We start from the raw sequence: 13108 nt of genomic DNA on the forward strand, positions 1-13108 counted from the left end.
CAGCCTGGGGAGATGCTCAGGGAGACGAAACAAGGGTTCAGGACTAGCTCCCCGGGGAAAGCAGGGCATGGGGAAGGGACTCGGGAAAATCTGGCATCAACGGCTTTTCTGGGATTTCCAGTTGTCTCCAGCCCCGGGCAGTAGCCCACCCACCTCAGTCCCGTGTTTTCCATCTTCCTACAGAACTGCTCCTTCCTCAAGGTGCCCATCGCTTGCTGCAATGGCCAGCCTCCCAGTCACACCTTCTCCGGGTCCTCAAGGTGCCCACTCACTTCCTGCAGGGACTGGCCTCCCAGCCACGCCTTCTCCAGGAGGTAGGTGAAGGCCTTTTCCAGGTGGAACAGTGGACACTTGTTCACCATCCTCGCCCCTAGCCCACCCTTGAATCCCTGAGGCCTCAGACCAGGTGAGAAGACCTCCCGCCTCTCTCTGGCTGCCTCACCCCCGAAAGGTGATGGGAGAAGGCAGAAGGCAACTAGTGTGCCCTTTAGTGCAGTTTGCATCTAAGGCTCATGGGCCTGGGCCAGTTCCTGACACTACCACTTACAGCTTTGTGACCCTGAGTGAGCTATCTAACCTCTAAGCTCCAGTTCCCTCATTTGTAAAATGGGGGAAATAGTATTTGTGAGGATTAAATAAGACAACCTTTATAAAAGTAAAGTGTTTCAGATCTAGTAAACATTCAATAACATTGGTTGTTATTATTATTATTATTGGATGTTTGTTAGAAACACACCTTTTCCTAGAAAGGAATTCTACCTGCTTTCTAATTCCACTCAGATGATACACTCTGGTGTCAAAAACCCATTGTTCCTCATCACATAGAAGATGGATTCCCACCTTTCATTTCATAACCAAGCTGAGCTGGTTATAAAATAATACATTCATCTATTATTTTCATTATGTGCTAGTTAGGCGAAGGAAGGAACAAAAACTTGGTTGGTCCACACACCTTTGTTTTCGTATACATAGTTTCATTTGTCATTAGGATAGACATTCTCTGTTTTACTGATGTGGAAACAGGGGAGTGACAACCCCAGAGAAAGCTAAGACACTGTCCTCTATGACTAGTGATGCACACAATTCAGACTGTTAGTTGTCTGGTAAGAGAAAAGGGAGAAACGGGTAGAAGTTTAGATTGGTCAGCAAAGGTTTCATGAGTGGGGAAGGTGTGGAGCCCTTACCCTCGAAAGATGACTGAGGGGTGTCCAGACAAAGCAGGGTGTAGTGGTGTTCCAGATAAAGGTAGCACCATATGTGAAGCTGCAGAGGTCGCGTTTCCCCTGGAGAGTGTTAAAACGAGGGGATGCTTCGGCAGCTAGCTGAGGAATTAGCACTTGGGCAAAAGAGGAACTATTTACATTCTTCCCCCCCCTTTTTTAAAATTTGTGGTAAATGATACATAATGTGTTACCATTTTAACAATTTTTTGGTGAACAGTTTAGTAATATTAAGAATTAACATTCCCAGCGCTGTGCGGCCGTCACCACCATCCATCTCCAGAACTTTTTCTTCTGTATTTATTAAATAGTTCCCCATTCCCTCTTCCCCCAGCCCTTGGTAACCACCACCATTATACCTTCTGTCTTAGTATAAATTTGACTAAGTACTTCCTTTAAGTGGAATCATATGATATTTGTCCTTTTGTGTCTAACTTATTTCACTTTAGCCTAATATTTCCAGGGTTCATCCATGTTGTAGCATGTGTCAGAATTTCTTTCCTTTTTTAAGGCTGAATACTATATTATTTATATATGTTTATATATACATATAATAGATATCATTTTGTTTATCCATTCATCCATTGATAGATACTTGGGTTGTTTCTATGTTTTGGCTATTGTGAATAATGCTGCTATGAATATGAGTGTACAAATATCTCTTCAATTCCCCGCTTTCAATTCTTTTGGGTATATATACCCAGAAGGGGAATTGTTGAATCATGTGGTAAATCTATGTTTAATTTTTTGAGGAACTACCGTACTGTTTTTCACAACGGCTACACCATTTTACATTCCCACCAGCAGTGCACAAGGGTTCCCATTTCTCTATATTCTCATTGTTTTCTCTTTTTATATAGTAGCTATTTTAATGGGTGTGTAGTGGTATCTCATTGTGGTTTTGATTTACATTTCCCTAATGGTTAGTAATGTTGAGCATCTGTATCTCTTCTTTGGAGAAATGTCTATTCAAACCCCTTGCCCATTTTTTAATTGGCTAGTTTTGTTGTTGAGTTGTATATTTACATTCTTGACCCACCTAGTGACGTGAGTGATGTGGTATTTTAGGACGTACCATACAGTCCCCTACCCACGTCGAGGCAAATATTAAGTTCAGAGACAGGAAGAGAGAAATCACTAACAGGGTAAGATCATTGAGGGTCTTGCACGTCTCTTCCCCATCTCCCCACCTCCGACCCCTCATACCCTTTCCCCCCATCAGCCCATGAAGATTTCCTAAAGGAGATAACCTCTTGGAGTTCTGGAAGTGAGAGCCACATTGTGACTTTCATGGGCCTTGGTACTTTTACCTTTGTGGACTCGTTCCTCCATTAAAAAATACACATATTAAATATTATATTTTACAACTGTGTTGGTGTAAGGAAGAATATATATAATCATTAACAGTTGCATTTATAATTAATGATTGACAATATTATCACTTCCTTGACCTAAACATTCTGTTTTTTCTTGTGATTTTAAAATAAGTTAAAATCATTAAAAAGCATTTTCATGGGCCACTAGAAGTATTGTGGGCCCTAGGCACTGTGCCTGCTGTGCCTAGGGCGTAGGTCGCCCTGTTGGAAGTAGGACGGAGTGGAACCTGCCATTGTGGGCTCTGCCTGCCCGAAAGTAAAGCCCATCCCTTCCTACTTAATCACACTAGCTGCCTCCTAGGTTTTCCTCACTCTGTGTTAGTATTTTTCATCTTGCTTATTTTTCACCACAACCCTATGAGCAGGTTTTATTCTCATTTTACAGAAGCAAAAACTGAGGTTCAGGAAAGTTAAGAAATTTTCAGGGGTTAAGAAATTCTCCCAAGGTCATGGGGCTAATAATGGCAGAGGCAGGATTTTGTGCCAAGTCTGATTTACTCCAGGGCCTGTGTTCTTTCTGTCATGGTATACTGCTCTTAAAATGCCACTCCACCCCACTGGCCCGGCCACATGAAAGCGAAAGAAGGAGAAAAGGAGCAGAATTCCAGGGCGCTTCCCGTGGGAAGGAGGGTTGGGGGAACCGCCCTTGTTGGGCAGCTCTAGAGCAAATAAGTAGGTTGGCAGACTCAGGTGGCAAAGGATCTGATGCCTTAGTGATAAGAGATTTAGGGGAACAAGGGCCACAAAGAAACCAACCTGTATCTGGGTTAACAAAAAAAAAAGGGGGGGGTAAGCAAAGGAGATCTTGAAGTTTCTTTGCTGTTGGGTAGGATTTGGGTGGAGCCTCAAATCTTGGTGTGGTCCTGGGCCCCAGGCCTCCCACCTGAAAGAAAAGCCGGTGCTACAGTCCTGCCAAGCATGAGAAGGGAAGGGAGTAACATTATTATGCCTTTTTTGGCCAGCAGATAGGAGAGAAATGGGGTAGCAATGTGAGATAAAGGGGGGAAGCTGTAAGCCATCACAACCCCCGTTTTATCCCAGGCTTTCTGAACTTTGTTTCCCTTTGTTGTTTTGTTATAAAGCTATTTCATGTCCCTCGGAATAGCCTCCTTGACCTTTTCTCTATGTGTGTGTGTGCGCGTGTGTTTATAATTTAATTTTAATTTACTTTTTTTACAAACATATAATCATATTACACATACTGCCCCAGCAATTTGCTTTTTTCATCTAACCACATGTCCTGTCCCAGTATCTGCAGATCTGCCACATTCTTCATAACAACTGTATAGTGTTTCCAGAATGAAGGACCTGTAATTTATTTAATCATTCCTCTGCTGACGGACATTCAGATATGTATCACTCTTGCAAACAGTATGACAGTGAACACCCTTTCCATCTGCAATAAAACTCAGAGAACCAAACCCAGTGGACACATAACCAAAGTTTCACTGGAGGCAGAGTAGGATCTTTCCAGATCTTGGAGAGTTGGTAGTTTGTGGTGGAAGGAACCTTAGAATGAAGAGACAGATTTAAAACCCAGCTCAGCCAACTGCTGAGTGACCCTGCACTTGCTGAGCCGCCTTGGTTTCTTGCCTTGTACAGAATGATAATACCAACCCTGTGTACGTCACGTTCTTGGGGTGGAGATAAAATAATGTATGTTTTATAAACTGTAAATCATAAGTATAGATTACAGTTCTGATACTTGAAGCCTGAAGGGCACTAGCTCATCAGCTCCCAGGACATTCCGTGACCTTTAATCTGAGAACAGTGCTTTTGTGTGAGTTCAAAAATTTAATTTTTTAAAACTAAACATTTTATTTTGGAATAATTTTAGATTTATAGAAAAGTTGCAAAAATAGTACAGAGACTTGCCATGTACCCTTCAGCCAGTTTCCCCTTAATGTCAGTATTTTACATCACCATGGTACATTTGTGGGGGGGAAACAACAACAAGAAGTTGGCATTGGTACAGTACTGTTAACTCAACTATAGACTTCATTGAGATTTCACCAGTTCGAAAATGTGATTTTGAAGTGAATTCTGATAGAACACTTTCAATTTCTAAAAATTCCAAAATTCAGGCTGAGGAAGGTGCTGAGGGCCAGCTAGTTCAGCTGCCTGCCCTGTGTTAGAATTCCCTCCAGTACCTGAAGTATTTGCCCAGCTGTGTCCTTCCTTCTGTGGGGGTGGCATTGGTCTCCCGTCAGTTTCTGCCATTTGCACAGGTCATCCATTGGCATATTTGAAGGCAGCATTCAGGTTCTAGTCTCCATCTAAGTTTTCTCTGGGCTCTCTGTTACAAGCTTTCCCTATCTGGTGTGGTTTCCAAATCATTCACAATGTATTTGCTCACCTCAAAAATGACACCAGACACAACTCAGCAGTTAGAGCGGCGCAAAGGAGGGATGCACTGTTGCCTCCATTATTAGAGACCATATTAATGGTGCCTAAATAACAGAAAGTTTAAAATTTTTCTTGAGTAATTATCATCGTAAGAAATTTGGAAGATAAAGGAAAGCATATAGTAGAAGAAAATAAAAATTGTACCAAATTTTATAATGTACCTATCGCCCTTGCTGCTGTTTTGGGGTATATCCTTCCAGTTTCAGTTGCTTTCTGGTCATTCCACTGTAAGCCTTTTGTATATGTTGCCACTAAGCCGTGGCTTCTCCATTCTTCCCCACTCCCCATTTTATTTGTGAGTTCATTGGTTTCCTGGACCTAAGAGCAAGGAATCTGTTAAATTCTCATCTTGTTCAATTTGGCCCATCTCTCCAGTCATTTAAAATCTTTGTGTTGCCCGGCCGGGCGTGGCTCAGCGGTTGAGCATCCACCTAGGATCCAGGAGATCGCGGTTCGATTCCCGGTCAGGGCACATGCCCGGGTTGCAGGCTCGATCCCCACTCGGGGGGCGTGCAGGAGGCAGCCGATCAATGACTCTCATCATTGATGTTTCTCTCTCATTCCCTCTCCCTTCCTCTCTCTGAAATCAATAAAGATATATTTAAATAAAATCTTTCTGTTCATCAGCTTACTAGTTCCTCCTCTAGCTTTGAGTATTTCACGAATTTTAATCCTCAGCTGAGGATATGTTTTTATTGATTTTAGAGAGAGGGGAAGGGAGAGAGAGAAACATCGATCAGCTGCCTCCCTTCCACGCGCCCTGACCTGGGATCAAACCCACAACCTTTTGTACGGGATGATGCTCCAACTAATTGCACCACCCGGCCAGAGCTAAAATTTTACAATTTTTAAGTATATAACTCTGTAGCATTAAGTCATTCACGTCACCACCATCCATCTCCAGAACTTTTCATCCCAAACTGAAACTCTACATATTAAACAGAAATTCTCTACCCTCTCCTCCTCCCGCCTCCTGATAATCACTATCCTACTTTCTGTCTCTGTGAATTTGAGCATTTCAGGTACCTCCTATATGTGGAATCATACAATTTTACCCCTTTGTGACGGGCTTATTCCATTTAGCATAATGTCTTCAAGGTGCATCCATTTTGTAGTACATGGAAGAGTTTCCTTCCTTTGTAAGGCTAATAGTTCATTGTGTGTGTGTATGGCATTGTGTTTGTCCCTTCATCCATTCATGGACACTGGAGTTGTTTCACTTTTTAGCTATGTGAATAGTGCTGCTGTGAACATGGGTGTACGAATTATCTGTCTGGGTTCCCGCTTTCATTTCTTTGGGGTATATATCCAGAAGTGGAATTGCTGGGTCATATGGGAATTGTGTTTAATTGTTTAAGAACAGTGAAGGCATGGGCTGCTGTTTGTTGTGTTCGCTGATCTATGGCCAGAGCCTAGAACAGAGCCTGGCACAGAGTACACAGTCAATAAATACTTGTTGAATTAGCGTTTCGTTTCTCTGTGAACTTAGACACTCTGTCTAAGAAGGCTGTGCAGCTTGTCTGAGCTGCTTGCTCGCAGTGGTCCCGTACTAGCCCCTAATGTGTGCTATTTCAAGATCAAGGCCCCCAAAGCAGGCCCCAATACCTTGTTCTAGAATTTGGCTGGGAAACAATGTCAAGATCACCAGCTGCTTACAGAATCCACCTTCTTTCTATGGCTCGTCCAGCTCCTGGCCCCTCTTTCTTTCTCAGAAGCTCCTACATCACCAGTAGTGACCCATTACGTGTTCTTTCAGTGCCCTTGGCTGTCATTTATCTGGATTCCTTTTAGATTAGTCTAGTGATTTCTGGCTCCTGTCCCTTCTCTTAAGCTCACTTCCCCCCATCAACAAGCTCCTGCTGCTGCTTCTGTGCAAAAATCATTCTCTTTGGTAGGAGACAGAGACAAAAAGGGCCAGAGGAATCCTGCTTTCTCTCTTACCTCCAACCTGACATCTTCAGGCCCAAACAGCACACTTAGCCTTTTCCCTGTTCTTGCTCCATATATAACACTTTTTAAATGTATTTGCCAACTTGAGCTATATAGAGCTCCCTGGCATTCTTCTTCTAAGTCTCTGGTAGGCATTTCTGCTATAAAATTTTATGTGCATTTTTTAAAAGACCCACATTCTGAAATTATACTACTGGAAATGGGCTTACAGTGGTCGGATTAGGGCCGACCGCTCAACACATATGAAGCTCTGTAATGAGAACCCTAAAAATACAACAACAATCTCAAAATATTTGACAGTTAAGTCCCCACCAGCATTTAACCCTCGAATCCCTGCCAGTCCTTTGCCCGCTGTGTGCTGGGTTGTGTGTTTCCTCCTCTTAGAAGTAGGTTCCAGCCCAGCCGGGCATGGCTCAGTGCTTGAGCATCGACCTAGGATCCAGGCAGTCGGGGTTCGATTCCCTGTCAGGGCACATGCCCAGGCTGCGGGCTGCAGTCGATCAATGACTCTCTCATCACTGATGTTGCTATCTCTCCCTCTCCCTCTCCTTTCCTCTCTCTGAAATCAATAAAGATATATTTTAAAAAAAAAAAAAAAAAGTAGGTTCCAGCCCAGCTGGGCGTAGCTCAGCGGTTGAGCATCCACCTAGGATCCAGGAGATCACGGTTAGATTCCCAGTCAGGGCACATGCCCGGGTTGCGGGCTCGATCCCCAGTCGGGGGCATGCAGAAGGCAGCCAATCAATGACGACTCATCATTGATGTTTCTGTCTCTCTCACAAGTGGCATCTCATCACTTCCATGGTATTCTGTTTGTTAGAAGCAAGTCCCTGGGTCCAGCCCACACACAGGTAGAGGGGTTTACACAAGGGTGTAACTACCAGGAGGCCAGAATCATTGGGAGTCATCTTAGAAGCTTCCTACCACACTCTCATTTTACAAATCAAGAAACTGAGGCCCGTCCGGGCGTGGCTCAGCGGTTGAGCATCAACCTGGGATGCAGGAGTTCGCAGTTTGATTCTCGGTCAGGGCACATGTCTGGGTTGCAGCCTCGATCCCCAGTCAGGGGCGTGCAGGAGGCAGCCGATCAATGACAACTCTCTCATCATTGATGTTTCAACTCTCTCCCTCTCCCTTCTTCTCTCTGAGATCAATAAAAATATATTTTTTTAAAAAAAAAAGAAGAGAAGAAACTGAGGCTCAGAGGTTTAGTTACTTCCTCAGTCACCTAATTATATCCTGGGGTAGGAGTCCAACACAGAGCAGCTTTCCCTTTTAATCACTAAGCACATAAACAGTCACCTTAATAATATTGTAAGCAGTTGCTACTATGTAATGCACATATGTTCTCTCATTTGATCTTCACAATAGCCCCACAAAGTTGGTTAATATAGTTTCCATCTGTAATGGATGAGAATCCATTAGTGAATTAAGAGATGTGACCATTTGCCCAAGGCCACAAAGTAGCTGAGTGTATCCCCATTCCTCAAGAAGAGAGGAGAACAGTGGAGAAGGGTTTGGCCTGGCCCAGCTGATGTTGCTCAGTGGTTGAGTGTCGACCCATGCACCAAGAGGTCACCAGTTCCATTCCCAGTCAGGGCGCATGCCCAGGCTGGATCCCCAGCAGGGGGCATGCAGGAAGCAGCCCATCTATGTTGATGCATCATTGTTTCTCTTTCTCTTCTTTCTCTTTCCCTCTACCTTCTTCTCACTCTAAAATCAATAAAAACATATTTTTTAAAAAAGAAGGGTTTGGCCTGGCTAAAAAACAACAACAACAGGGGAGGCACTTTCAGCAGCCTACCTCTGCCTTCGCTTGCAGAACCAGGACGGTTCGTCAGGCCTCCCCTTGGCCTGGGCAAAAAGACCCCTCAACAGCATTGCCCCCTCTTAGCACTGCTCCCAGGCTCACCAGACCACTGCGGGTCACTTAATTTCACTTGTCCTGGCTGGAAACCTGAGGGTGTCAGGCACTGGACAAGAATCACACTCATGCCCTATGCTCCAGCCGTACTGACCTTTGAGTCCTCTTGTTTCAGAGCTTTGACCCAGGCTCTTCCCTCTGCATAGAATGTGCCCCACCTCCCACTCCTTTTCCCTGTAAACTCCTACCCCTGCTTCTGCCAACACAAATCTTACTTCCTGGGGAGGCTGTCCCTTCTGGAAGACTAGACCAGACTCCTCTGTCACATGCTAAGTACCCGGATATTTCCTTTGCCGCATGCATCGTAGTTCTTAGTTGTGAACTGTGGTGTGGTGAAGGGTAAGCTCTGTGAAGGTAGCCACGTCTTTGCTCAGCGTTACATCCCCAGTGTGCCTAGCACAGTACCTGGCACACATTAGACAGTTAATGAGTGTTGCTGTTATCATCTGTTAAATGAATATTGAGATGCCTCCTGTGGATCATTGCAGGATCAGCCAGCCAGTTTTTCCCTAGGGTACTTCTGTCCTGTAGTAACCTTAACTTAATTGTTACCTTTTCAAACATTCATGCTAAAATGCTAACTAGAGAACTGAAGGGCTTCCTGACTTCCCACTGAAAACATTTAAAAGGGATTTCTGGAGACCACTGGTTCTGTAGTGTTCCCACCCAGGGTAATGACTTTCGGGGTGGGACGTTCAGGCTCTGAGGGATGGATAGACCAAGAGCAGAGGGGAGTGTAGGATATATTTTAGGCCAGAACCTTTCAAATTGCAGGGCCTACTCTAGAAGTGTAGAAAGGGTTTTTAATGAGGGAAGAACTTTATCTCGTTATTTAAAAATAGTGTTTATGCCCTGGCCGGTGTTGCTCAGTGGTTAGAGCGTCGCCTCACACCAAAGGGTCACGGGTTCGACTCCCAGTTAAGGGCGCATACCTGGGTTGCAGGTTTGATCCCTGACCTGGTTAGGTCTTGTGTGGGAGGCAGCTAAAGGATGTGTTTCTCACATGGATGTCTCTCTCTCTCTCTCTTCCTCTCTCTCTTTCTCCCCCTCCCTCCCTCCCTTCCACTCTCTCTAAAAATCAATGGAAAGAGTATCCTCAGGTGAGGATTAATAATAATAATAATAATAATAATAATAATGCTTACGTACCTTGGCTGCTGTGGCTCAGTTGGAGCATCGTCCCATACAGCAAAAAGTTGCAGGTTTGATTCCAGGTTTTGGGTTCGATCCCCATCAGGACACTTACCAGAGGCAACCAGTCTGTGTTTCTCTCTCACATTGATAGGTCTCCCTCTCTCTCTCTCTTTCTTCCTCCCTCTCTAAAGTCAATAAACATATCCTTGGATGAAGATTTAAAAAAAATTTTTTTAAATAATGTTTACAAAGAGTTTGTAAGAACGTTGAAGATATGCATGTGCCATATAATATAAATATCTATATATGTATATGTACTCATAACTTGATTTCATTTATGCAAAAATATGCACTCCTAGTTAATAACAGCTTAGTCTTATTGAGTTACTACATGTCACAACAACCCTATACAGTAGGCACTATCATCTCCATTTTTCAGATGAGGAAGCTGAGGCACAGAAGGATTAGGTAATTTTCCCAAGATTCCACAGCCAGTAAAGGACAGCTCAGATTTGAACCTTGTCAGTCAGCCTCTAGAGCCCATACTCTTAGCTCCTATATTAGGCAGAGAGAAATCCATGAAAATATCCGCTGTCTTTGGGTGGTGGTTTATTTTCGCCTCTATCCCCGGGTTTTCTGTGCGGACTGAATGGGGAAGAAGGGTGGGGTGGTGAACTTTGAAAGACAAACATATGCTTCAGAACAAAAAAATTCACCCTATTTCCCTTTTCCACTTTTCTGAATCTTCCAGGACTGATCACCACAATTCGGCAGGTCACTGAGTCCCTGTCCCCAGAAGCTGAAGCCAGCACAGCACTCATTGCAGGTAACAGAGGCTCTAAGCCAAATCCAAGGGACGTGCCCAGTTCAGGGGCCATCTCGTTCCAGACAGCCAGGAACCCAATGTGATGGCCTAGGATTTCCCTGTACGGGAAAGCACTGCGAATCAAGAGACCAAATGCACGAAGGGGCTCGTTCTGGCACGTAGGTTGTCTTACACACACACACACACACACACACACACGCGCGCGCGCGCACACACACACACACACACACACACACACACACCTCCGAAAGACTCTTCAAGGCTTCTGTCAGAGGCACTGCCAGTAAATGATAGGTTGGGAGCTGGCCACAAATAGATATAAGTGCATGTGGGCACGACATTTCAGTGGGTGGGTACGGAGAGGGATGTGTGTGGTTTGCCCAGTGGGTGAGGAAGAAGATGGGACGGAGCAGAGAACCCCCTGCAGGAGACTGGATTTAAACAACCCTTCCTGTTGGGATAAGCTGTTTCCTGTTTGCCTCTTTCCTGTTTCTATCCTAGTCATCAGGAACTGGTTGAGAGAGAGTTCAGCTTTATCAGAAGTCAAAAGCCTTGTGTCCTTAGCTCGAGATCCCAGAGATCGTGTCCCACGGAGTTGGGCTCAGTAGGGGAATATAGCTTTGGAAGTGGACACCAGGTAACTAGGCCAGGGGGATCCTTATGAAAAGCGAGGGAATCGTCTAATTCAGGGGACCCCCATGAATACTGGGACATACTGGATCCTGAAACACCTCTGCCTTTTCCCTCTCCTTTCCAAGTTGTTATCACCGTGGTCTTCCTCACCCTGCTGTCAGTCGTGGTCTTGATCTTCTTTTACCTGTACAAGAACAAAGGCAGCTACGTCACCTACGAACCTGCAGAAGGAGAGCCCAGCACCATCCTTCAGATGGAGAGTGACTCGGCCAAGGGCAGGGAGAAGGAGGAATATTTCATCTAATGATTCCCTGGCCCCGAGGAGCTTATCCAGGCTCCAGTGCTAACACATTGACTATTTAATTTATTAGGTAAAAGTTTTATCTGAAGCCAGTGAGAAGCATTGATTGGTATGGGCAAACCTGAGCTCCTTCCGGGAGGAGGCCCAACTCCATCACTGACGCCAGCAACCAGGCACACGGAGAAAGCTGCTTACGGCGCTTGAGCCGGGCCTTTGTAATACAGTGGTGTTTGTGGCTGACCAACAAGGTGGAGCTATGCCAGGCAACATCTGAGTATGTGCCCACTCATCTTCAAGTTTTTTCACAGGTCAAAGGGGAGGAGAGTTAGGGTCACTGGCTGCTCCTCTGTCCCCTACCTGGTCACCTGGTGACAGCCCCAGTGGAGGTAGTGTTCATAGAAGTTCTTCCCAGAGGCTGGATACCACAGTAAAAGGCCAGGCCAGGAGGGGTAGGAGACTATATAGAGACCTTACCTCCTAATGAATGTGCACATCCCTTAATCTGAGCCCTTCCTTTCTGTATTTCCCAACCTCATCCTTAATGCTATTTTTATCAGAATTAAATTTTTTCATTGATTAAGAAATCAGATTCTCATGTGCAAGAAATAAGTACCTTTACTGTTTTGTTTTAATCCAAAATGTGTTTATTGGGATGGTTCCTACTTGTCTTGATTCAGGGTGCTTTTAGTGCTGCTTCCTTGTGAAAGCATTTTCCTGTAAATCTTGCTTTTCCTCCTGTGGGCTGACAGAGGACGTGGAACAGCCAACACACAAAACTACCATTTGTGCATGGCCAAAGACGGTGTTGATTTCATAGCACCCTGGGCATTTCACTCCCAGGAAGTAGGAATTGGGGTTGTCCCCCAGGCACTTCCTCCTGTGCTTCCTCTTCTGGAGAGGTACGGAGATCCTCAGCAAGAGGCATGTTGTCATGGGGAGGTCATCACCGCTGGAAAGACTACCTTTACATTTTGACTTATCCCTGCTTAACTTTTTTGACCTCCTTTGTATATGTTCTTTCCCAAGCAGAAAGTACCCTAGGGAAGTTTCTGAAGTTCCCAGAACAGTCTGAGTTTTGAAACAAAACTGGTACTGGGAAGCTTGTCCCAGAAGAGTGTCATTACAAACATGCCCTGGGAGATGGATTGGTTCATTCTCCATCCTGGCAAAGGCCACCACTTCCCAGAATCCATTCCCTGTATACGCAGAGGGAATCAGGAACAGTCTACTTACCACTTTTCCCACTAGTGCTCTCGAGTGAAGCCCAGAGAAGCTGCTTGGATCTAACGTATCTTAAAATGAGGTTATGTTTAAAAGGCCCAATTGGCCCTGGCTGGT

The 13108-nt window shown here is 44.8% G+C and overlaps 1 protein-coding gene across 1 annotated transcript; it reads left to right on the forward strand.

Moving 5' to 3' along the window:
• Positions 1 to 220: 220 nt before the first annotated feature.
• SMAGP (small cell adhesion glycoprotein) lies at positions 221 to 12304 on the forward strand. Its single transcript, XM_016201041.2, has 3 exons — positions 221 to 314; positions 10762 to 10836; positions 11595 to 12304. The coding sequence occupies exons 1-3, from the start codon at positions 221 to 223 to the stop codon at positions 11771 to 11773; spliced, it is 348 nt and encodes a 115-aa protein (XP_016056527.2). The 3' UTR covers positions 11774 to 12304.
• Positions 12305 to 13108: the final 804 nt, after the last annotated feature.

This window comes from Miniopterus natalensis, chromosome 2 (assembly GCF_054644295.1).
Source record: "Miniopterus natalensis isolate mMinNat1 chromosome 2, mMinNat1.hap1, whole genome shotgun sequence".
NCBI classification, from domain to species: Eukaryota; Metazoa; Chordata; class Mammalia; order Chiroptera; family Miniopteridae; genus Miniopterus; species Miniopterus natalensis.

What these genes read in the sequence shown, in the direction of transcription:
- SMAGP (XM_016201041.2), top strand. Translation starts at nt 221, where the DNA reads ATGGCCAGCCTCCCAGTCACACCTTCTCCGGGTCCTCAAGGTGCCCAC. An exon ending in AGCCACGCCTTCTCCAGGAG is followed by an intron (nt 315 to 10,761) that starts GTAGGTGAAGGC and finishes TGAATCTTCCAG; the next exon opens with GACTGATCACCACAATTCGG. An exon ending in CAGCACAGCACTCATTGCAG is followed by an intron (nt 10,837 to 11,594) that starts GTAACAGAGGCT and finishes CTCCTTTCCAAG; the next exon opens with TTGTTATCACCGTGGTCTTC.